We start from the raw sequence: 24,734 nt of genomic DNA, 5'->3' as shown, positions 1-24,734 counted from the left end.
TTTTACCTACAAGTTTGACTGTAAGGGTGAGGGGATGTCTTTTACATCTTCACTTCTGTTTTTCTGCTAGAGCCAAAAATGTCCGAATTGGACTCATCTTTCCACAGGACGTTCTTCCATTCATTCATTAATTATCAAATTTTTTTTGCATCTTACATCGTTTTTTTTTCTTGCATAGAAACAAAAGGAACATGCATGTATATCATAAACTATAAAAACTAGGCATTTCCATACTTTGGACAGCCCTGTAAGTGAGCAGAAGGACATCAAATCTAATTAAAATAAAATCCTAATTTTGGCCTCTAAACAAGAATGTTGAATGCAATAAATGTGTGTGTGAATCTTTGATGATGTGATTTGTGTGTGTTTTCTACAGAAACACTGCGACAGGCAGAAGGCAAATCTGCGTATCCGCTTCAAGCCTTCTCTCTTCCAGCATGTGGGAACACACTCATCTCTGGCTGGAAAGATCCAGAAGCTTAAGGTATGTATGTGTGCATGTTTATGTGTATGTGTGTACTTTAGGAACTCATTTTCTACAGAGATGTACTGCCGGGCACTGCAAATGCCACAGACTCACTTGGACAGAAAAAAGAGATAAGAAGACACTTATGTATTATTTGTTCACCGGATCATTGCCTCTCCTGGCAGAGTGTTGCGCTGTGGCACTCAGTGTCAGCATGATCCTGCTCGAGCTATGTAATATTGATTCGGCTTTTCTCTGCTGCCTGGTTGATGACCAGAAAAATCCTAACCTGGGGGCTGAAGGCCATCTATATGCTTTTTTTCTTGTCTTCTTTACCCACATGTTCACTTGGTCTCTTTAAAATACAGCACCTCGAAAAAATTCTTTCTTTGACCTTGGCAGGATAAAGATTTTGGGAAGCAGACTGTCCATAAAGGCCATGCCAACCCGTTAGCCGAGGTCACCACCAGTCTGAAGACCTACCAACATTTTACGCTGGAGAAGGCATACCTGGGCGAAGATTTCTTCTGGGCTTTCACGCCCGTAGCTGGAGACTTCATACGTATCCGCTTCTTCACTCCAGTCCGCATAGAGAGGTACAAACACACACACACACACACACACACACACACACACACACACACACATGCATATCCACACATGCATTAAACTTTTTCCTCGTTCTTCTGTCCATCCTGTTTGTTTTTCAAATTCCCAAATTTCAAACGGTTGTAAGACTTTTCAGCCCGAGAATTGGAGCATGCTTCAATAAGGCTTCCTCTGTGTGGACAAACAATATCCTAAACATTTAAAACCATGGGGAAAGAAAAATTTAAAGAGTAAGGCACAAGAATTATTCTGCCTAGAGGAACAGAACTCAGTGACCATGTAAGGAGAACTCCATTAGTCTAATCAGCTAGAAAGTAACTCTTTATCAGGAGGTTACCACCAGCATGCTTTACTGTGTAGATGGATCTTTGTGGATCTCAGAATAAAAGCAGTGTCCCGTTATATAAATGATCTCTGTATTTGTTTTTACACTTCTGCTACAGTATTATATAGTGTATATTGAGGACATACCACTTTGCTGCATTAGACAGATTGTAGCTTTTTCAATTCTGAATATATTTATTTACCACTTTTAACAATGTCCACTGTCCAAAAATCTAATTGAAAAGTTTTAATTAAAGAGACGTTATGGCTTATGCTGGATAAAATGGATGGTGCATATTTTTATTTTAGCAGCTGGAGTTTCTTTCCTGATACAGACACATCTTTCATAATGCTGCTATTTATTTTATATGATACTGTATTTAGACTACCGTCATTTCCGGACTATTAAACGCACCCATATATAAGCCGCACCCACTGAATTTAACAAAGATTTTTATTTTGAACATAAATACGCCGTACCTGTCTATAAGCCGCAGGTGTCTACATTGAAACTAATGAACTTTACACAGGCTTTAACGAAAAACAGTGTCTGTAACACGGCTTGTATCTAAACAGTAGCCTACCAAGAAAGTAATTGTTCACTGTCTTTTGGTATCGCCGTGCGTTTAAAAATCGCCATTGGTGAAGCTTTTCTCCTGATGCCGTGCAGCTCAGAACACAGGTGAAGTGCGTTTTTTTCATGCCCGGTTGTTTTCAGCGTGACGAATGATTCGTATTTCCTGTTCCGAGTGAGCAAAGGTCAAACGTCAGAGGAACCTCATCCATATTTATGATGTGGTGCGGCCCGATTCAGTGGGAGCGCATCTGATTTAATATAAAGAGTTTCATTGGTTCACCTGAACCCGTTCAGCAATTTCATTGGTCTAATGTTATGTCGCTCAGTTTTTTGGCTTGAAGTTTGTGAAACCGGGAAAAACCCAGGAAAAATCCATAAATTAGCCACTTCGTTGTTTAAGCATGGAAAAAAAAGTAGTAGCTTATAGTCCGGAAAATACGGTATATGGGGCAAAAGTATTTAGACATCTGAAAGACATTGGAGTCTTTCTATAAAGCTCTGACCTCAAGCATATTGAAAATCTATGGAATGAATTGGAATGCTGACTGCACCCCAGGCTTCCTCACCCTCCATCAGTACATGAGCACAAATCTGGACAAGCACACTCCAAAATCTAGTGAAACATCTTCCCAGAAGAGTGGAGGTTGTTAGAACATCTAATGTGGACTAAATGTGTGAGACTTATTGTGTACTCTTTAGTCTTTAAATCCTTGGTGTTTGGTTAAGATACTGCAATACTGTATAACTCGCATAATAAAACGTACACTGTTTGAAAAAAAAAATCGTGGGTCAATCTAGGTACACTGAGCCTTTTCGGTGATCTGAGCAGCAGGGCAGAACAGTGTGTCTATTTGATGACTGCCAATTTTTCTGCTCATGAGTAGTTCCGAAGCATCCGCGCATCACTCTTGTGCCCCCCCGGCGAGCTGTACTCACAGAGCATGTTTTCCTGCGATAATATTTTAGAGCATCGAATAAAGCAGATGGGTTTAGATTTTCTACTAACATACAGCTTTAAGTTATATTGGTAGGAGAATGCTGAGGATGGAGTCACCAGGAAGGAGAAAAAGAAGAAGGCCAAGGAGGAGGTTTATGGATGTGGTGAGGGAAGACATGCAGGTAGTTGGTGTGAAAGAGGCAGATGTAGAGGACAGAGTGGTATGGAGACGGATGATCCGCTGTGGCGACCCCTAATGGGAGCATCCGAAAGAAAAAGAAGAAGATTTTGATAAACATGCATACGTCATCTTGTGTCGTTCACATAATGATTCAGAGTGGTTTCCACTAGATGAGTATTTGTATTGAATTGATTTGCCTTGTTGATAGAAAAACAAAAATCCCACAAAACTCTGGATAAATGAAATGTTAGAGCTGAGATTCACGTTAACAGAAACTTATTTTGGGTAATGATGGATGCAAGGAGTATGCATTTGTGTGTTCTTGTTCTAGATGCTGAAAAAGCCCGTCAGCGTTTTAACTTCTCCTTTTTGCAAAGCCTAGTTTATAGTTCTACACAGCCAAATACACCCCACTTACCCCATGCAGGCGAGAAATATCACCTGGGCTTTTTCCAATTTCAGCTGAGTGAGCATGCTCTCTGTGTCGTCTCACATTCCTGTTCTTGGCTGATAGGAGTGGAACCTGATGTGGTCCTTCTGCTGTTGTTACCCATCAACTTCAAAGTGTTGTGATGCTTCGTTGCTTTCAGGAGTGTTCAATAGGGTTAAGGTTAGAGCTCAGTCCACTTAAGATCTTCCACTCCAATCTATTTAAACCATATCTTCATGGAGCTGGCATTGCCTATTGTCATGCTGGAACAGGTTTGGGCCTCTTAGTGAAGCGAAAATGTAATGCTACCACATTAAATATCTTATACACAGTTGTGTTCCTTCAATTTTGTGGTAACAGTTTGGAGAAAAAGCACAAATAACTGGATTCCAATACTTTGGTCCATGTAGTGAACATTATAACAGTTTTATCTCTTTGACAATGAAAAAAGCAAAACAGACAGTACAGTGATTACATCCCTAAGAACTGAACTGCCGACATGAAAACAAAAACGTTAAAGAATAAATGGTAAATATAATCCGTATGATTTGCCTGGCTGATAAAAATGGAACCTGATGCTGTCTTCTGCTGTTGTAGACCATCAGCCTCAAAGTGCTCATGCTTTTCTGTTGTCTGTGGTTGTAAAGAGTGATAATTAGGCTTAGCATCTCCTTCCTGTCGGCTGGAAACAGTTCAATTCAATTCAGTTCAAATTTATTTCTATAGCACTTTTCATTTTTTATAGCAGTTTTCAAAAATTCACTTATATATATATATATATATATATATATATATATATATATATATATATATATATATATATATATATATATATATATATATATATATACACATATATATATATTTGTGTGTATTTATCCCCGATGAGGAAGCCTCCCTTAGATGGTATGAGGAAGAAACCTTGAGAGGAGCCAGACTCCAAAGAGAACCCATCCTCATTTGGGTGATATCAAAAGTGTGATTATAAATCATTAAAACATTGCAAACACCACAGAGTGAGAAATATGTCTTATATGGTCAATTGGAATTGTGTAACCAGAAACTCCTGATCAACCCAACATCTGAGCTCATTATAGATTCAACATCAACTCCAGAAACAGCATCTGTAGAATATGTTTTAAATATCGATTAAAAGGTTGTTTATCCTCTTCATGAAGTGGGATCCAACTGGCACTGGTACATCTATAGATGACTTGGGGTCCTCTTAGGGCCGGCATCTTCTCTTTGAAAGTCTGAGATCTTCATGAGGTGGGACAGAACTATAGTCTGGCTATTCCTATCATTCCTGTCACTCAGAGGATGGATTGGATGAAGATGTGTACATTTCTGAAAATTGCCATGCAATGCCATAGTTAAAATTATTAAGTTCATACATTTAACCCATTCAAATGTCTGATTTGAACATTAACCAAAGCTCTTGATCTGTAGCTTGCATTGCTGATATCTTTATGACTGCTAAGGCTGATTAGATCATTGCATGAGGAGTACTTATTCCTAAAAAAAAAAAGTGGACCGTACAAATTCTGTATAAAGATTTTGAGCTTTGAGCTTGACCCTTCTCATGCCGCACATTTGCAGTTCCTGCATGCTTTGAGATTTGTAGCCGCTGCAGTGGATGTATTCTAGGTTTGAAAAAAAAAATTATTTAATCTCTTTAAGGGTATTGTTCCTGTGTGAGGCAGGAGGAGACGGACCCGCATGTGAACTTTGGTATTAAGGGTGTAAAATCCCTGCTTTAGTTTTGCTTAAATGGATTGTGTCGTTTTTATAGTATACAGACAGATGAAGAGATTTAGATTGAAACTTGAAACATACCATGAAGCTCTGTTTGTTTTAGAAGTGTGCAGTTCATGTGTGTCTTTGGGCTCTTACCTATTAACCCTGTTTCTAGATTGTGTAGGAGACACATAAAGAAATAAAAGTGATTTGATGTAGAATACCTGAGGTACTGTTTATTAAATAAGGGATTATATTATCACGTTTTTATAATTGATAATACTCCTTATATTTTGACTTAAATTTATGCACATTTTATTTTCATATATATATATATCTATATATATCTATATATATATATATATATATATATATATATATATATATATATATATATATATATATATATATATATATATATATATATATATTTATTTATTTATTTTTGTTTGTTTGTTTGTTTTGTTTTTGTTTTATATTCAATTTTTTTTTTTATTTGCAAATGCAAATTTTATTGTCAGTTTTCAGTTATTCAGTTTTTTTTTTTCTTTTTTTTTTTTTTTTTTCGTTACAGATCGATGGTAAAAAGAATTTTTATTTTAACATGGTGAGACTTTCCAGAAGAGGACCAGAAGTTATCACCCTGAAGTTCTCTCTAGTCTGTTGTAAATGTCTCATTCCAGAAATTCTAATTTTGTTTAAATGTATCAGACAGTGACTTGTAATCTTTTTTTACAGTAATGCTCATCGTGTGCAAATATAATATACTTCTTTGTTTTTATCTGTAATTTGTGTTTCCAAATATGCCACATAAGCCTGAAGTGCAGTCAGCATTCATATTCATCCCAAAGGTGTTTAACAGGGTTGAGGGCAGAGCTCTATAGATCTTTCACTCCAACCATGTAAACCATATCTTCATGGATCTGGTTTTGTGCACTGAAGCATTGCCATGCTGGAACAGGTTCGAACAGGTCTCCTAGTTAACAGTTTTGAGAGAGAAAAAAACGCATATGGCTGGAAAAGTCAGGTGTCCGTATCACCATAATTTTCTGTTGTATCTCTGTTATTGTATTTCGTTTGGATTAATAAAAAGTCAGAAACATAAATACCATGGACTGTTACAAAGCACTGACACAGGAGACACTGAAAATGTGTAAGAGTTTCTTCTCAGAGTCGATCGAACCTTTTGAATTGAGCTGCTAATATGAAAACGTTAACGCGACGGAATGCTAACATCAAACATGTCGTGGGAATCGCGGTGACTGTTATTATATTTAAAAAGGCTTTTTATAAACCTATTCAGCTATGGACAGGAACCTGGATGTCTTGCCCTGAGGAATGACAAAGAAAAGATTTTCTCATTCATGCATTTTCTGGCACACACACACACGATTACTGAGCTCAGCAAGCTCGACCCTTCGCTCAATCCCTGTAGCTTTAAGCTTACCGCTTTACCTGTACTCTGTTCCATTTCAAATCCCCCCCATTTGTCCATGGAAAGTTTATATAAGCCTAATGGAGAAGTCATTGAAGCCTGTGGCTTGTGGGAAACATCTGGCGATCACTCAGATTGAGCCCAGGAGGTCGTTTTAGAGTCCAGCTTTCAGTATGATTATGGAAAATGTTGTCTTCCTCCCTGTGCCGAGAAAAAAAAAGAGCGTCCAGATGCTCAGACTATTCCTCTGCCCTTCAGGGAGATATGGATATCTATCTATGATGGATACGAGAGATGTTTTGAACAGCTAAATGCACTTTAGACTTGCATTTATTCAATTGGCAGACTACCTAAAGCCACTTATAAGTGAAGTGAATCTCGATCCAATCGCAAAACTGTTAGAGTCGTCGTCTTTAGTTTTTCTTTTTCAACCATGTGAACAGAAACAAGTCCAGAACTGTAAATGTGCAGAAATGGTCTGTCATCATTTATACCTTTTATACCACAGCAATTCGTATCGGTTTATACTAGTTTTTTCCCCAGCACTGTTAAACTCTTTGTTCTAATTCATCAGATGGTATTTCATACTACTGTCTAGACAAATCGCAGGATTAAACAATGCTCTCATTCTAGCATGGACTATCTGGACAAAAGTTTGTGGACACCTGTCTGAGCATTCCATTCCACATTCAGTCCCTGTTTACAGTTATAATAGTCTCCACTCTTCTGCAAAGATGTTCCATTAGATTTTAAAGTGTTCTTGGTATAGATTTATGCTCATTCAGCCATAAGTCAGATACTTGGGGGAGGAGGCCTGGAGTGCAGTCAGTGTTCCAAATCATCTCAATGGTGTATAATAGAGTTGAGAACAGAGCTCAATAGCAGGCCATTCAAGATCTTCCACTTCAACCCATGTAAACCATATTTTCATGGAGCCGACTTTGTGCACAGGGGCATTGTGATGCTGGAACAGGTTTGGGTCTTCTAGTTCAAGTGAAGGGAAAATGTACTATACTACATAGTCCATATGTCCAAAAAACATCCTCTACAATTGTGTGCTTCCAGTTTTGTGGTAACAGTTTGGGGAAGAACCACATATGGCTGAAAAAAGTCAGGTGTCCCAATACTTTTGTCCATATAATGTATATACAGTAGATCATATAAAATTTGCATTATGAAAGATGTCTCTTTATATTTGGAAAGGAGCTCCAGCTGCTAAATAAATACATACTTTTCATTTTATCCAGCATACGCCATAAGGCATGATCTCTACAGTGTGCCACAGAAGCACACATCTCTTATAATATATTCATTTTTAAAAGTGCTATATAAATAAAATGAGATCTGTTTGGTGCAGTGAAGTAGTATCATATCCTAGGTTGAAAATGACAGAAAAGCATTTACATAGTGATGTTTATTTAGCATTTTTCCAGTTTCCAGTGTCAGCTTCTTGAATCATAAAATCGTTTCTCTATGTTTTATGATGCAAAGCTTCATGACTCGAGGATAGACAGCATTTTTTGATTTTCTTTACCATAACAAGCTGCTTTTTTTTTTTTTTTTTGGCTTGAGCTTCAAGAGAAAATGCATCTATGAGTGATAACAGGAATTATATATGGTATAAGAAGAATAAAACATTTTAGGATGTTGACATGTTTCCGGTTTCTGGTTGGTTTCGTTTATTTTTCACATTGTTTATTTGTACCATGATTAATTAAACGTGAATGTTGGAGGTTTTTTGGAGTGGAAAGCCACCGATATTATTATATTAATGCTCAATGATGCAGTGTTACAGTCCAAATTTGTCATATTAGTGAACAGATGGAGAGTAAAATATACGGTTATGGTGCAAAAGCTGTTCTAAAAAGTAAGGAAGTAAATATCAAGCTGTGTTGGTTGGCGTTTCAGTGATGCTTAATTTAAGTGGTTTGTTTTATGCGCTTAATGTTGCGTGACTGAACGGTGGTGTGCTTTATATATATATATATATATATATATATATATATATATATATATATATATATATATATATATATATATATATAAAGTCAAATTAAACAGACAGTGCTGTAAAATATATAATTTAGCTTTCCTTTTATAGACCTTCTATTCTCTAGACTTATTTGGAAGGTGAAATTTGGAACACCATCTGATAGGGTGGCGATGTATCCAGTCTCATCTCTGTGTTGTGTTTCTTTTTTTTTTGATGATTCTCTCAACATGTGCGGCTGGGACGACGCGCCTTTTATTGTGATGACAATAAAAACAATTACAAAAGTGTGAGTTTACCTCTATAGGATGTTTGCAAAATAAAAATGGCATGATAAAAATACAAAAGGAAGTATTAGAAAAGAATTGAATCTATGAGAATAATAACTTGAGCGCAAAAAAAACCCTGAATAATTTTCCCCATCAGATACGAATTAGGAAGCACCTACTTGGGCTATGCAGAAAGCATTGTGACTACAAAATTAAAGGGAAAAAACACACACACACAGACTGTGGTTACATATTTTTAGGTATATATTTTTGTGTGAAATTCTATGTAATATATACAATACTAAAGGTATTTTTCCTACCAGTTACACGGCTGTTAGAAAGTTTGGTTTTGTGTGCTGCTGACACCCAGAGTTCACACCAGGAACTTCATTCTAGTATCATTTAGTGTTAAATATTGGATATTTTTATGTCTTTATTCGATGCAAAAGCACTGTGTGTTGCCTTTTGCCAGAATGGTATAGCTCAACCACACTGTCACTGTTGTGCCCTTAAACAAGACTTAACCCTTTCTGCTCTATGGGGACCGTGTTAACGCTGACCCTGCACAAACTCCCTAACAAACTGGGAAATAACAGGAAAAAAGTTTCACTATGACAAAATAAAGACAAATAAAATGCACATGAGTCAGGCATCCCTGATCTATTGGCGTATTTAGCTGTACTAAGTTCTTGTTTATCCTTACCATTATTTTTCATTGTGTGTGTGTTGTGTGTGTGGTGCAGGTATTTCTTTCGCAGTGGGAACATCGAGCACCCTGGAGACAAGTTGTTCAACACTACAGTGGAGGTGCTGCCGTTTGATGTAAGTGTGTCTGCGTTCACTCCTACACACCAATAGCTAATGCTGCAGAACACACACCTCAGGGCAGACAACCTGTTTCGGGGAGGTTTCTCAAACTGTAAAATCTGCTGTCATCTTTAAAACCTCCTCAAAGCACAATATAAGCTACGTGTATTGGTGCAGGTGAGCGGTTCTCTATCTAGATCTCGATCCTGGGGATGGAAAAAATATCACTAGTTAAAAGTGTTTTTTCCTATGATTTAAATTTTTTTTTTTAATAATACCATGAAAAAAAAAAAAATTTTTAAATCAAAAGAATTTAGGATTGCATGAATGCTGAATGTCTTGGATCTTATTAACTAGCTCATAGGACACGTAAAATCTCTGACACGACGCACAGTAACATGTTTTATTAATCTGTAATGTCATGGGGTAAAAAATAATTAGTGTGATTAATGTGATTTAATAATTTACGTGAGCTAGTTATCTAATTACACTATATGGACAAAAGTATTGGGACACTTTTTCAGTTCTGTGTGGTGCTTTCTCAAATGGTTACCACAGAGTTGGCTGACTGTAGGCAAGACGCAATTTTCTTGGTACTCCACACATGCTGGACACCATATGAGCCAAACAAGTTTACCGTAGTCTCATCAGACCACAGGACATGGTTCCAGTAAATCAGGCTCTTGGACAGTTTGTCTTCAGCAAACTGTTTGCAGGTTTTTTTGTGAGCAAGCTTCAAAAGATGGAAACCGACTTGTTGCAGTGTGCGGAGTATGGTCTGAGCATTGACTAGCGGACCTTCCGCTTCTGCAACCTCTAAAGCAATGCTGGCAGCACTCATGCATCTGTTTTTTTGAAGCAGCTTCTGCACCTGACACACAGCACAAGGACTCAATGTCTTTGATCGACCCTTGTGAGATCCTGTTCCGAAAGGAAACTATCTTGGAAAACCTCTGTATGATCCTGGCCACTGTACTGTAACTCAGTTTCGGGGTTTTACTGAAAACTATAAATATATATACACACACACACACACACACACACACACACAGACAAGGCATAACTTTATGGCCACTGATCAGGCACAACATTATGACCACCCGCCTAATAATGTGTGGGCACACATTTTGCTGTCAAAACAGTTCTGACCCATCAAACATTAATAGCAATAACTTCTTCAGCAATTTGAGCTACAGTAGCTTGTCTGCATCATTGAGCCTCGGCCGCCTATGACCCTGTCGCCGGTTCACCACTGTTCCTTTCTTCGTCCACTTTCGACCACTTTTGACTGGGAACACCCCACAAGTGCTGCAGTTTTGGAGATTCTCTGACCCAGTCGTCTAACCATCACAATTTGGCCCTTGTCAAACTTGCTCACACCCTGTGTGATGAAATTACTTTTTGTAAGTTTTTAATACTCTAATCAACATGGGCATGGATAAATATGAATGCTTTATGCAAATGTATCTTCATTATTAGTGAAACCAAACTCAACATAGAGCATGAAGGCAAAATATTCTTGTAAATGTTTTAAAGTAGTTATGGTGTTTTGAATTACGTAAATCATCAGGACACCAAATGGAACATTTGGAGCTATGTTTCCACCCGGATGCTTTTAATTGCTAGATGTGTTTTTCGTGGCGTATTTTTGTGCTTGATTTGAGACTTGGGGCATCAGTAAAACAAATGTTTAGTGATTAAGAATTATTTTTATTTTAAAGAAAGGATATCATGAATAAAAGTGTTTCGTTGAAGGTTTTTTTTTCACCTCTTCCATATATATTTATATATCATTTTACTGAAAATGGTCAAACATAATTTGTACATAATTTGAAAATAATAACTAATATATATGCACGATTAATGTCAAACAAAATGAATAAAAAAACGATGGACGGCCTAATGTTTTGTCCGACCCTGATGTAATAGATACACAGGGCAGCACCATTAATGAATTCCCATTATAATTTTGCCATCATGGGTGGCTCTGTTCTTTTATTTTCTTCCTTTTTTCTTTATTTTCTTCCAAGTCTCAGTCAATTTCCTTTGTTGAGGTGTTTGTGTTTCCGAAGGAAATGGTTATATCAGAGAAAAAGTGTTAAAACTATATATATATATATATATATATATATATATATATATATATATATATATATATATATATATATATATATATTTTATATATATATAAAGCCAATATATATTGACTAAAGCTTTTTTACTGTGTGCTCAATTTCATAAAAAATAACCCTGTTGGTGGTAGGCATATGTAATGTGAAAGAAAATGTCTACTGTCAGTTTAAAATGCTAAAGTGTGGGGGAAAAAATTTTTTTTCGTTCTCAATTGGCTAAATAATTGTGTCTACAGTCTGTGGAAAAATCTATGAGTCAGATACCGGCTTCATTTTGTGAAGAGCTGACTGGACATCTTCTTCCCCTAATCAATGTGAGCTCTTTGTGAAGCCACACAGTCACTATGTGTGGGCTGTTGCTCTCTGAACACCAGCTCAAATGATTGCCTTACAACTGTAATTGCATTTCTAACGGCCTGGTCACTTCCGACACGTTGTCGTTTTTGAAGAGCCTTTTGTTGGCGTAGGCGTTTTTAAGATGTCCAGCAGCTCATCTTCTGTGAGCTTAAAAGGCTTAGAGTTAGAGTTAAAAAACTTGAGTTGTTTTCAGTTCTTTTGAGTATTTCTAAAGCAGAAGACTGCAGTGTCAGGCAAGTTCCTGCCCTCTTTCCATTCTCTGACCAGTTCCTCCTTTCACTCCTACACCTTCAGCAGATCGCATGACCCACGTGCAGGGAAATGTGAGACGGCAGCCGGAGATAAAACATATTTGTGTTTTATGTATTTGAAAGGATGTCCTGTGGTGCACTGGCTGAGGGCGACTCGTCATGCCCAGCGTGAGAGCGTGTCTGCTTTCGGAAGGCGTTTCATTGGCAAGCCGAAAAGCAGGAAGGGAGTGTGTTGGTGATTTAAGATTATCGTTGAAAAACAAAAAGCTCCCCTGCAAGATTAATCGCATGGATTCTCAAGAAACAAGCGCCACATCGGCCCCTAACATCTCCCTCTTTTTCGCCTTTGTCTGTGCCTTTCTCTCACTCGCTGTCTATCTCTCTCCATCTATTTTCTTCCATCGTTCAGCCCATATTTCTTTTTTGGCTATTTCCTGCAGTCATTGTGTCGCTTATTTTTCTCCTCCCTCGCTTTTTTCTCATTACATCTTTCCTAGTTCCCCAGAGACCCGTTTAGATTTAGTGGAATTTTCTGGAAGGACTAAATTAGCAGGGCCATGTGTATGTGTGTGTGTGTGTGTGTGTGTGTGTGTGTGTGTGTGTGTGTGTGTGTGTGCATGCATGTTTTTATCTTTCTGGACACTGGGTGTCCCTAAATGGTTCGGATTTTCCGACAGTTTTGATCACTGTTTTTGTTCATGGCAGCTTTCATTAAAATAAATAAATAAAATATTTCTTAAGGTTAATATGTTGAGAATGTCAGCGGGAGGTGTTCAGCGTGGGTATGTTTGTGTGTGCGTGCGTGCGTGCGTGCGTGTGTGTGTGTGTGTGTGTGTGTGTGTGTGTGTGTGTGTGCGCGTGTGTGTGTGTGTGTGTGTGTATCTTTTTGAGATTTGCAATGGGGTCCTGCAGTCATATTAGTCACAATCTGGCAAGTGGCAGTTGGATTGAATAGAGAATGGAGATATTTTGTAGTCTGAACGCAGCAAGGGATTGTGGGGATCAGGAGTGTAATGCAGACCTGCACAGACAAACAAACACACCATCTCAATTCAGTGCTGTTTCTAGAGCCTTCGATTTGCTTCTGTGGAGCAGAGACACGGTGCTTTCTCCTTCAACGCGTTACCATTTCACCCGGCAGCTGCAAGAAATCCAAACCTGTCCCTGATTTTTTTTAAAGAAAAAAACCATACAAGCCTACCACACAAGTGCACTATTGTACACTGGGTCAGGGGAGTCACATTAATATAAATATTACCATCTTTCGAATGTGGAATGTGAATATGCGTGAAGCGAGTTTATGACTCAACACTGAGAAATTGAAAACTGTAGGTTTAACCCTGGTGTGTTTACATGCTGTTACAGAAAAATAATATAATGTTTGTGAAACAACTTTGTTATTACTTACGTTATAGCAGCTGTAATCAGCTTTCTTATTTTCTGCTAATGCTTCTAACTTTATACTTTATAACTCTATATTAACAAGTGACAAGATCCTGCTAATCATAATGAAGAATTCAACCAAGCTGCTGTAAAAAGTGGTTTAATAATATGTATTTTTTTGCTTTCAGAATATTCAGTCTGATAAAGAAGCTTTGAAAGAGGAGAAGGAGAGAACCCCGAAGTACCAGCGCACAGAGGACGGCTTTATTAGAATAGGTGAGACACAGATCAGCGTAAATTAATAAAAAAGAAAGTAAATGTAAATACTAAAATAATATAATCCCTTAATATGAAGCTTTTTGTCAACACTGCAATATAGAGAGTTAGAGTTAAAAATACACATATTGACATATTTCATTCCTTTAATATGTTAAGTAAATCCCAACAGCTTTAAGACCTCAGAAAAATATTGTACGGTAGATCTTTTTAGGAGAAATTGCCAGACAAAAGAAAGTAACACAGTTCTGTACAATCTGAAAATCTTGAGAACACACAAATGATCTACCACTACAGCATTGCCAACACTACAGCACTACCATTACCAACAGTAATAACACTACCACTGGCAACACAACCACTACCAAAATTACAGCGCTACCACTAATAACACTACCACTGGCAACACAACCACTACCGAAATTACAGCGCTACCACTAATAACACTACCACTGGCAACACAACCACTACCGAAATTACAGCGCTACCACTAATAACACTACCACTGGCAACACAACCACTACCGAAATTACAGCGCTACCACTAATAACACTACCACTGGCAACACAACCACTACCGAAATTACAGCGCTACCACTAATAACACTACCACTGGCAACACAACCACTACCGAAATTACAGCGCTACCACTAATAACACTACCACTGGCAACACAACCACTACGGAAATTACAGCGCTACCACTAATAACACTACCACTGGCAACACAACCACTACGGAAATTACAGCGCTACCACTAATAACACTACCACTGGCAACACAACCACTACCGAAATTACAGCGCTACCACTAATAACACTACCACTGGCAACACAACCACTACGGAAATTACAGCGCTACCACTAATAACACTACCACTGGCAACACAACCACTACGGAAATTACAGCGCTACCACTAATAACACTACCACTGGCAACACAACCACTACGGAAATTACAGCGCTACCACTAATAACACTACCACTGGCAACACAACCACTACGGAAATTACAGCGCTACCACTAATAACACTACCACTGGCAACACAACCACTACCAAATTACAGCGCTACCACTAATAACACTACCACTGGCAACACAACCACTACGGAAATTACAGCGCTACCACTAATAACACTACCACTGGCAACACAACCACTACGGAAATTACAGCGCTACCACTAATAACACTACCACTGGCAACACAACCACTACGGAAATTACAGCGCTACCACTAATAACACTACCACTGGCAACACAACCACTACGGAAATTACAGCGCTACCACTAATAACACTACCACTGGCAACACAACCACTACGGAAATTACAGCGCTACCACTAATAACACTACCACTGGCAACACAACCACTACGGAAATTACAGCGCTACCACTAATAACACTACCACTGGCAACACAACCACTACGGAAATTACAGCGCTACCACTAATAACACTACCACTGGCAACACAACCACTACCGAAATTACAGCGCTACCACTAATAACACTACCACTGGCAACACAACCACTCTGGACTTTACAATGCTTGTCAACAAGAAAATGATCAAACTTACATTGTAAAGTCATGGCCTGGCAGTGGATATTTGTGTGTGTGTGTGTGTGTGTGTGTGTGTGTGTGTGTGTGTGTGTGTGTGTGTGTGTGTGTGTGTGTGTGTGTGTGTGTGTGTCACACAGGAGGATAAAGGTTCCCAGAGTCCTATTATAAATGTATCAGTTTTATATAATATTCATTCAGCCTCATTCATAAATTCATTTCAACATTGAGTTCGATATAAAGCTCAACAAAATCAATGATGCGAGTTTATATGAGGCAGCGGTATCTGGCCCCGTGTGTGTCTCATTAGAAATGCAAATGCTCTGTGCATCACTTCCAACTCCGATGCATCTACAACTCAGTCTGAGTGCATCCTCCAACCTTTCATGCCTTCAAGCACTCTACTTTTGTCTTGCTGTTTAGAAATAAAAGTTAACCATGGTGTGGACATGAAATTACTCCTGCTAGAGTGTAATGTGTGAACCAAGAAGTTTTTGTACAGCATTTATGAAATGACAGATGTTAGGCTTTAAAAGTGTTTATTGTTGGTTCAGTAAATAGATTTGTTTTTTAGTTATCTATTTTGTGCTGATTTACCTAGGCAAGATATCACAGTGCTACACTGCTCAGGGACGTTTTTTAACACCTCAACGATTTACACTCACTAGTCACCTTAATAAGGATGCCTGTCCATTACCTGGTCTTTTGACTGTAGCTGGAAAGATGTGGAACCTGATGTGGTCTTCTATATTGTAGCCTGTGCATGTCAGGTTTTGATGTAATGTAATGCATTCTACAGTGCTTTTCTGCCAGAAGTGTAAAGAAAATCCTACTTGATTAAAAGTATAGAAACCTTACTGCAATACGTACTCTTAGTCACCAATTCCAATATGACTTTAGTAAAAGGCTTAGAGTATCTTATTTGAACTGTACTTATGAGTACAATATGAGTATTTGACTCAAAGATGCACTAGTCGTCACATGTTACTGAAAAGCCAAAACCAGTTGATTTGTGAGGTTTTTATTTCCTAAAATACAAATCAAATTGTACATCTCAACACTACGATCTACACAACATGCCAGAATGAAAAAAGTCGGTCAAAAAAAGACAAAGAAGTAAAGCAATCTTTCCAAAAAAGGGTTCATCTTTAATTAACAAATAAAATTACACTGTCGTGTCACAACGTAAAAGAACCGTTAGTATTCAGTGACAAACAAAATGAAAGTAAATCATTTTAGCTAAAGTAAAGCCGAATATTCAGACAGAGATTTGATGTACCTCATTTTATACTGAAAAAGACTCATTTTAGACTCATTTTAGACTGAAAAAGACTAATTTTAGACAGTGCTAAAAAGTCCCTCACAGGCAGCAGATATGGGTTGGGATTATTGAGCCTAAATGACTTCTTTAATAGAGGTGCAGAATGTAATTGGTAACACTCATTGACAATTACAATATAATGTGGTAAAAAGTGCATCTATGGAATCATAAATGTAGTTTAGTAGAGAGGAAAAGTTGCTTATACCTTTTGATATTTAGTAAAACTAGAAAGTATCCAAAACATTACTTAAGTACAGTAACGAGGTACATTTACTGAAAATACTTTCCACTGACTTCTGCTCGTCACTGTTGCAATGAGCGGTTATAACGTTTTATTATCGTTGCCTTCTGGTTAGGTTGAAAGGTCTGGCTGTTTTCTGACCTTTTTTATCAACAAGGAATTACAACCTGTTTCATTGGTTAATTGCATTAATGAGCCGCTGTACAAGTTACCAATAAAATGACCAGTGAGTGTACATTTGTATAATAAAACCTTAAGAGAATTTTCTTTCTTAAATCTGACAGCTGGCAAGAGGCTCTTTTGCCATGCTAGAGATAAAAACTAGAACAAGGGACCAAACTATGCAATCTTCTTGTCACTATAATGGCACGCTTGATTATTGTACCTCTGATGGGTATATTTCAACTGAAATGTGGATGTAAAGGTTATCTCAAGAGATTTTTAATGATTTGGATTTTTCTTGGTAAAAGGTAGTAAATTGTATAAAATGGGTCTGAATTTAGAACATAAGAATATAAATTTAGCCTTTTTAATGTAATTTTGTTTCGTCTGGTAACCAGAATCGCTGTGTGTCTGCATAGGTCACTTTCAGAACGGCATCGCAGAAGGGGAGGTGGAGGCCACGTTCGGGCCGCTGGAGGCCTTGCGGCTTACTGTGCTCACTGACTCTCCTGTATGGGTCATTCTCAGCGAGGTAGGCCCAAAACAAACACACGGATCGGTATCGAATTACTGTAACAACTAGGGGTGTAACGGTACACAAAATTCACGGTTCGGTACATACCTCAGTTTTTAAGTCGCTGTTCGTTACAGTTTCGGTACAGTTAAGAAATGCAAAGCATAAAATTGCTTGTGTTTTTAAACACAGTTTATTCTTATTAACATTTGTAAACATCAACAGTTCACGTAAGACAATTTAAAATAAAATGCCTGCTTGGTTAAGTAATATATAAAATCATATTTTATAATATTTTATAAAAAATAAAATGTAATAAATGAAATTAATGCTTACACTTTTATTTGATTGATTCAATTAAATAACCAGTTATATTGGCACAAATTTAATTCATTAAATAAATGGAAAATCTGTATTAAATAGTTTACATTTGTTAGACGTTATTTGGGTAATACAGATGTATATGCAAATGTGTGTGTGTGTGTGAGTGTGTTAAACATTTAATATTTAATTTTCTAAAGACATGTTCTACATAACTGTTCTACTTATTTCAGTATACTTTAACAAATGTCTTCATTCCTCCCATCCTTCATTCGTTCACTCCCTGGATATGAGGAATTGTTAGGATTTTCTTATTTTTAAGACATATTCTTAAAGCTGGACATAAAATGCTAAGGAATTGATAGTGCTAGCGTTAGGTGCTAGCCACTTCCTGGTTAGCGGCTAACGGTAGCGCTACGAATCCTGAAACAAATCTTATTTCCGGTACAAAGTGAGTAGCCACAGTGACACTGCATGACCCTAGTTTCTTTTTTTTAATATATATATTGAATTTTAAAAAATGCGCTCAAAGTGTGAGGCGAAAATAAACAACCTTGAGGTCCGCCACTTCCGACCGTAAAAAAAAGGACTGCATTACCGAATGTAACAACTATGATAACATATAAACACTTCAGGGAGTGCTGTTATAGGGAAGTGGTAGCTCAGTGGATTAGATGATGGACTACTGATCGGAAGGTCGTGAATTTAAATCGCTGGAAAGAACAGTCTGCGCAGGAGTTGTGAGAGTGTAGAGAGACAGATGAGATGCAGTGTTTAATCCACTGTGGCTAATGTATAAGTTCCACTTCGCGATGATCAATAAACCAAGTGTTGTGATCTTCCGAGCTCTTTGTCAGTGTCCTAATTGCAGATCGGCAGAACAAAGCCATAAACCCATGAACACGGGCGGAGAAAAACAGTGAAGCTAACGTACAGTACAGACCAAAAGTTTGGACACACCTTCTCATTCAAAGAGTTTTCTTTATTTTTATGACTATGAAAATTGTAGAGTCACACTGAAGGCATCAAAACTATGAATTAACACATATGGTATTATATTCATAACAAAAAAGTGTGAAACAACTGAAAATATGTCATATTGTAGGTTCTTCAAAGTAGCCACCTTTTGCTTCGATTACTGCTTTGCACACTCTTGGCATTCTCTTGATGCCTACTTTGAAGAACCTACAATATGACATATTTTCAGTTGTTTCACACTTTTTTTTTATGTATATAATTCCACATGTGTTCATTCATAGTTTTGATGCCTTCAGTGTGACTCTACAATTTTCATAGTCATGAAAATAATGAAAACTCTTTGAATGAGAAGGTGTGTCCAAACTTTTGGTCTGTACTGTATATATAATATATATAAACTTTTGGTCTGTACTGTATATATAATATATATACAGTACAGACCAAAAGTTTGGACACACAAGGTGTGTCCAAACTTTTGGTCTGTACTGTATAACACTACTGGTACTTATGAATAGAATGTGTGCATCGAAAGTAATGTTTGTGGCTGTATAATTTTGAGGGAAAAATATAACCAATCAGATTAGAGATGGATGTAATCGTCTCATTTTGATCATTTTGTAATAAAGGTATTTCATGTAAGGGATTTTTTTAAGCTGTTTTGTTTAATGCTTTATCTTAGGATTGAATTTCTTTGTGGACTCTTTTGTCTGGTTAGATTTTCATTAAGAAAGCAGAGTGACAAAGCCTCCTTCTGCTCCACGCGGTTTCGCTGGGCCTGTGTGGTGCAGGAACGCTCAGCATCGGCAGCTGCTCCGGCTCAGTTCATCAGCACCGCCTGCTGGCCGGAAGTAGCTTGAGCAGGGGACAACAGTGAAGCATGCGCCCACGGTGAAGGCCCGAGAAGACGCACAGCCAAGCTGCTGGCGACGAACAGACGCCGCTGTATAAACTGCATAATAAACTGTATTTATGTGTACATACATGGCTCCTGGTTCAGTGAGTGTAATCACACTGGTCTATTTGTTTATGGGCTCACCGGATGGAGACTCTCTTGCCCTTTGGCGTATTGAGAAGTTTTTATAGCCTTGAAAATGCTGCTTATTTTTTATTTTTATTTTGGGAGGGGGTGTTGGTGGAAGACTCGATTTCTTCTTCAAGATATGATTTGCAAAGGTTTTGATTTGTGCTATCATTTTCCTGGCGAATATTTTTAGGTGCGGGGTTTTGCTATTCCAAAAAAAAAAAAAAAAGGTGTAGTTCTTATGAAACTTGCACACTGTTAAGAATACACACACATAGCATATGATCGTCATGAATGTGTGTTTTTATGTGCTGAGGTTAATCGTGATTAACCAAAGTCAGACAGATGGATTATAGCTACAAATATTACAAGCTATAAAAGGAAATTAATAGATATATAAATGATAATAAAAAAAAACATTTGTGACAACCCGTGTGCTTGTTGAAAATCTGTACTTGCTTTTATAATAATATATGTAATATCTCACACATGAACGAGATCAGGAAATATTTATTTTAAGTGATTTTTTTTCTTAATTCATGCCGCTTTTCAATGTTAATCAGACACTTGACCATAAGATTGACATGTTTTTTGAACATCTCATTCCACATGTATTCCCCATTTGCTGTTTTAAGAACCTTCACTCTTCTGGGAAGATGTTCCACTGGATTTCGAAAGTGTGATTGTGTGGTTTTGTGCTCATTCAAACACAAAGACAATAATAAAGTCAGGAACTGATGTGGGTGAGGTGAGAAGTGCAGTCAGCGTTCACATTCATCCCAAAGGTGTTCAATAGGGTTCAGGTCAGGTCTTTAGAGCAGGCCTTCAAGATCTTCCAATTCAACCCATGTAAATCATATCTTCATGGAGCTGGCTTTGTCCACAGGGGTATTGTCATGCTGAAACTTGTTTGGGTCTCCTAGATCAAGTGATTGGAAAAATGGATGATACTGCTTCCAAAGCTTCGTATGCAGTTGTGTGCCTCCAGCTTTGTGGAAGAACCACATATTAAGAGAGGGATTAAGAGATTTCAAGAGTAATTTCAAAAACGTCAGAAGTTCATGTTCTTCAACCAATACGTGCTTCATTTTCAACCCTCTTTCTAATTCTCATTATAAGATCCTACGTCCTTATCACTTATGTTTTATCTTACACCACTAATTTATTGGTTTGTGTTTTTGTTAAACTCTTCCTGGTTCTACACACACGCAGAGTCTCAGTTAACATGGGAAGTAGAACCTGGAAAGCTGGAATCATTAACCAGCTGAATGACTCCCAAACTGGTTTTGTGAGTCTAACTGAAGATTTTCACATACAGCAACACAACTACGGAAACTCTTGGAGCATTGATCGAATATTCGCAGGCCCATCGATGCAGCATTGAGTTTACTTCATACAGGATTCAGCCTGGTATTTATTTAAAGGTTTTGTTTCAATTCACAAAGGTTGAATGACGGAGCAGCTGCATATTTCTCTAATATGCGTTTCAAAGTGTTTTAGATGTTTGCTTGAAATGTTTGTTGTTGGGTTCCCGCTGTAGGTATGAGGCTGCTAACAGGTGCCGAAGAGGGTCGATCAAGTTACACCATGAACACCTTCTAAGCAGATTCTGCAATATTGTGAAACATACTGAGGCCCAGTGTCTATTTGTTAAGCTAATCATCATCCAGTATGTGTGTATGATTAATCATGCATCAAAGATCATGGACAAGAATTGCAACATGTTTCGATGCACAGAGGGTAAATAAAAAATAAAAAAAAGAGCTTTGTTCACACACATCTCAGTTCCATCAACAATTGTTTAAGCGAAATCTATATTTTGTATAGTGCTTTTTTTTTTTTTTTTAATGAAACATGCAATACACATAGGTATTCCTTTAAATACAGGGCTACTTATGATCGTGTTACCAGTGTAGTTAAAAAATAAATATATAAATAAATACATTACTGAAAGTGAAGTGAAACGGTAGCAAAATTCCAGTATCTCCTGTATTTCCTGTCTTTCCCATATCTCCTTTCTTTGCTTGTATCAAGCTCTTAACTAAGACTTTCTCTCATTTACATCTCTTGTATTGGTTTGAGCTTTCTAAATTTGTTTTTTATATCCCAAAATCTCGTTAATAGTTAATAATAATAATTGAACACCCGCCCTTAGACTGTTGTTATAAGCGTAATTAAAATAAACAGGATTTCGATTGTTTTGTCAACCGTATTTGCACATGTACTACAAATATAGTGGATAAATATTACTTTGTTGAACACTGGAGTATTTCTTTAGGAGAAACGTTTACAGCACAAACAAAAAAAAGTTCAATTGTTTCTAAGAGTGTCCAGAAAAAAGAAGACATGTTGACGTTTGAACTTTGTCCTCCTGAAGATGTAAATGAGTTCAGTCTTTTGTTAGGGGGTTGTTGGGTCTGTTAACACCTGTGTGGGGGCAGCTGTTGACACAGATGACGCTCCGTTGGAGTGTGTGCTCGGCATTTCACTTTAACGCTTTTTTTTACATATGATATATAAAGTTATCTTGTAACACCTGGACGAGATATAATTTTATTTCTCATTGAGAAGAAACTCGGCAGGAAAATTTTTCAAAGATGAATTCAAGTTGCATTATAATGAACCAGTACATTTCTGAAGATATTTGACTCTACGTACAGCACCGTATCTGTTACTGTTTTATGTTTATGAAACTTCAAGCTGATCTACAAGTAAAAACACAGACCGTGTGAAGTGATTCAGACTTTATCCCCAAAATATTTGATGTAGTTTGATCTTTAGATTGATATTTTAATTGATTCAATTCATTTGAATTTGTTCTATTTACAGTAACAAATCTGAAGCATCAAGTATCAGTGAATTAATTTTCAGTAGTATGTGAGATCTAGAGGGGAGGTGGGAGCTCAGTGGTTAAGGCATTTAACTTTGGATCGGAAGGTCACAGGTTCAAATCCCACCACCACCAAGCTGCCACTGCTGGACCCTTGAGCAAAGCCCTAAAACCCTCCCCTGCTCAGTTGTAAGTCGCTCTGGATCAGGGCGTCTGCAAAATGCCGCAAATGTAAATGTAGAATGATTGACATCTTTAGAAATAAGCTAAATAAATATGTACGTTATTAAATGAAAGAAATGATATCTCTACAGAATATGCAGAGGGGTTTAATAACGGGGGGGGGGGGGGGGGGGCTACAGTAACTCAAATAACAACTTTTTGCAGCTGTGTTGAGCAGAAAAGCATCCCAAAAGGTACACTGCATTGAAGCTTGAGGTTGATGGGCTACAACACAGAGGATCACATAAAGGTTTACTTCTGCCAGTCAGCAACAGCAGCTTTAGCTGTTTTTGATATTTAATTAATTGAATTGATTTGGATTTGTTCTAATTACAGTAATTTCACAGACAATTTGAAGTTTGGAGTACCATAATTTCCGGACTATAAATTTCCGCACCCATATATAAGCCGCACCCACTGAATTTGACAAAGATTTTTATTTTAAACAAAAATAAGCCGCACCTGTCTACATTGAAACTAATGAACTTTACACAGACTTTAACTAAAGAGAGTGTCTGTTACACGGTGTAACGGGTGAAATATGTTGCACTTCCTTTAGGAGCATAGCGGTATTTTGGGAATAGCCTGCTGCCGCATTTTTCCGCTATTACTGCATGTGTGCCAGACTGAGGATTATGTCCTTATTATTTTCTGATGCTCATTTCCAAGTTTTTTTTACTAACCCGTAACGCTGTTGCCAAGAAAAATAAAAAAGCACGAGTTTTGGAAACCTGTCTGTGCTTATATTATTTCTGTTGCAACTGGAGTTAGCGAGCTCTCCCTTGACCCAGACTCAACGCGTTACAATGGCTTGTATCTAAACAGTAGCCTACCAAGAAAGTCATTGTTCACTGTCTTCCTCCTTCCTTTCACAACTATTTCTTTCAGGAGTTTATCTTTTGGCATCGTCGTGGGTTTAAAAAAAACTTTTTTCTCCTTGGTCTAATGTTATGTCGCTCAGTTTTTTGGCTTGAAGTTTGTGAAACCGGGAAAAACCCAGGAAAAATCCATAAAATAGCCGCTTCGTTGTTTAAGCCGCGGGGTTCAAAACGTGGGAAAAAGGTAGCGGCTTATAGTCCGAAAAATACGGTATACACAGGGCCATTTATAGCCTTTTTGGCACCCTAGACAAGATTTCTATTGTCACCTCCCCCCGTGGCTCTGATCTCCCACTGTTTAGCTTCAACCCCCACACCATACAAATCATTCGCAACCTTCCATAAAAAAGGTTAACAGTATTTAACAATCATAGCAAAAGTGTCTGAATTAAGGTATGTAAACATATATTTTTGTATATTAAACTTCAGCAGAAAAACAGGTAAACAATTTAAATGCGTGAGGGGGCAAGGGCGAGGCTAGAGGCGAGGCAAGGGGTGCTCATTTGCCCCCCCTCAAAAAGCTGGTTGACCT

At 37.6% G+C, this 24,734-nt stretch overlaps 1 protein-coding gene across 1 annotated transcript in view; it reads left to right on the top strand.

The window, feature by feature from the left end:
- mgat4b (alpha-1,3-mannosyl-glycoprotein 4-beta-N-acetylglucosaminyltransferase B) overlaps positions 1 to 20,701 on the top strand; it is a 151,030-nt gene extending 130,329 nt beyond the window's left edge. The window contains exons 10-15 of the mRNA XM_083561497.1: positions 377 to 484; positions 869 to 1,062; positions 9,699 to 9,777; positions 14,074 to 14,161; positions 17,858 to 17,970; positions 19,967 to 20,701. Coding sequence (XP_083417623.1) covers positions 377 to 484; positions 869 to 1,062; positions 9,699 to 9,777; positions 14,074 to 14,161; positions 17,858 to 17,970; positions 19,967 to 19,990 — 606 coding nt within the window. The 3' untranslated portion in view covers positions 19,991 to 20,701. The remainder of the gene's footprint in view (positions 1 to 376; positions 485 to 868; positions 1,063 to 9,698; positions 9,778 to 14,073; positions 14,162 to 17,857; positions 17,971 to 19,966) is intronic.
- The last annotated feature ends 4,033 nt before the right edge of the window (positions 20,702 to 24,734 follow it).

Source organism: Silurus aristotelis (genome assembly GCF_946808225.1).
Source record: "Silurus aristotelis genome assembly, chromosome: 14".
NCBI lineage: Eukaryota > Metazoa > Chordata > Actinopteri > Siluriformes > Siluridae > Silurus > Silurus aristotelis.
The sequence above is the reverse complement of the archived record's forward strand: the minus strand, read 5'-3'. Positions and strand labels throughout refer to the sequence as shown.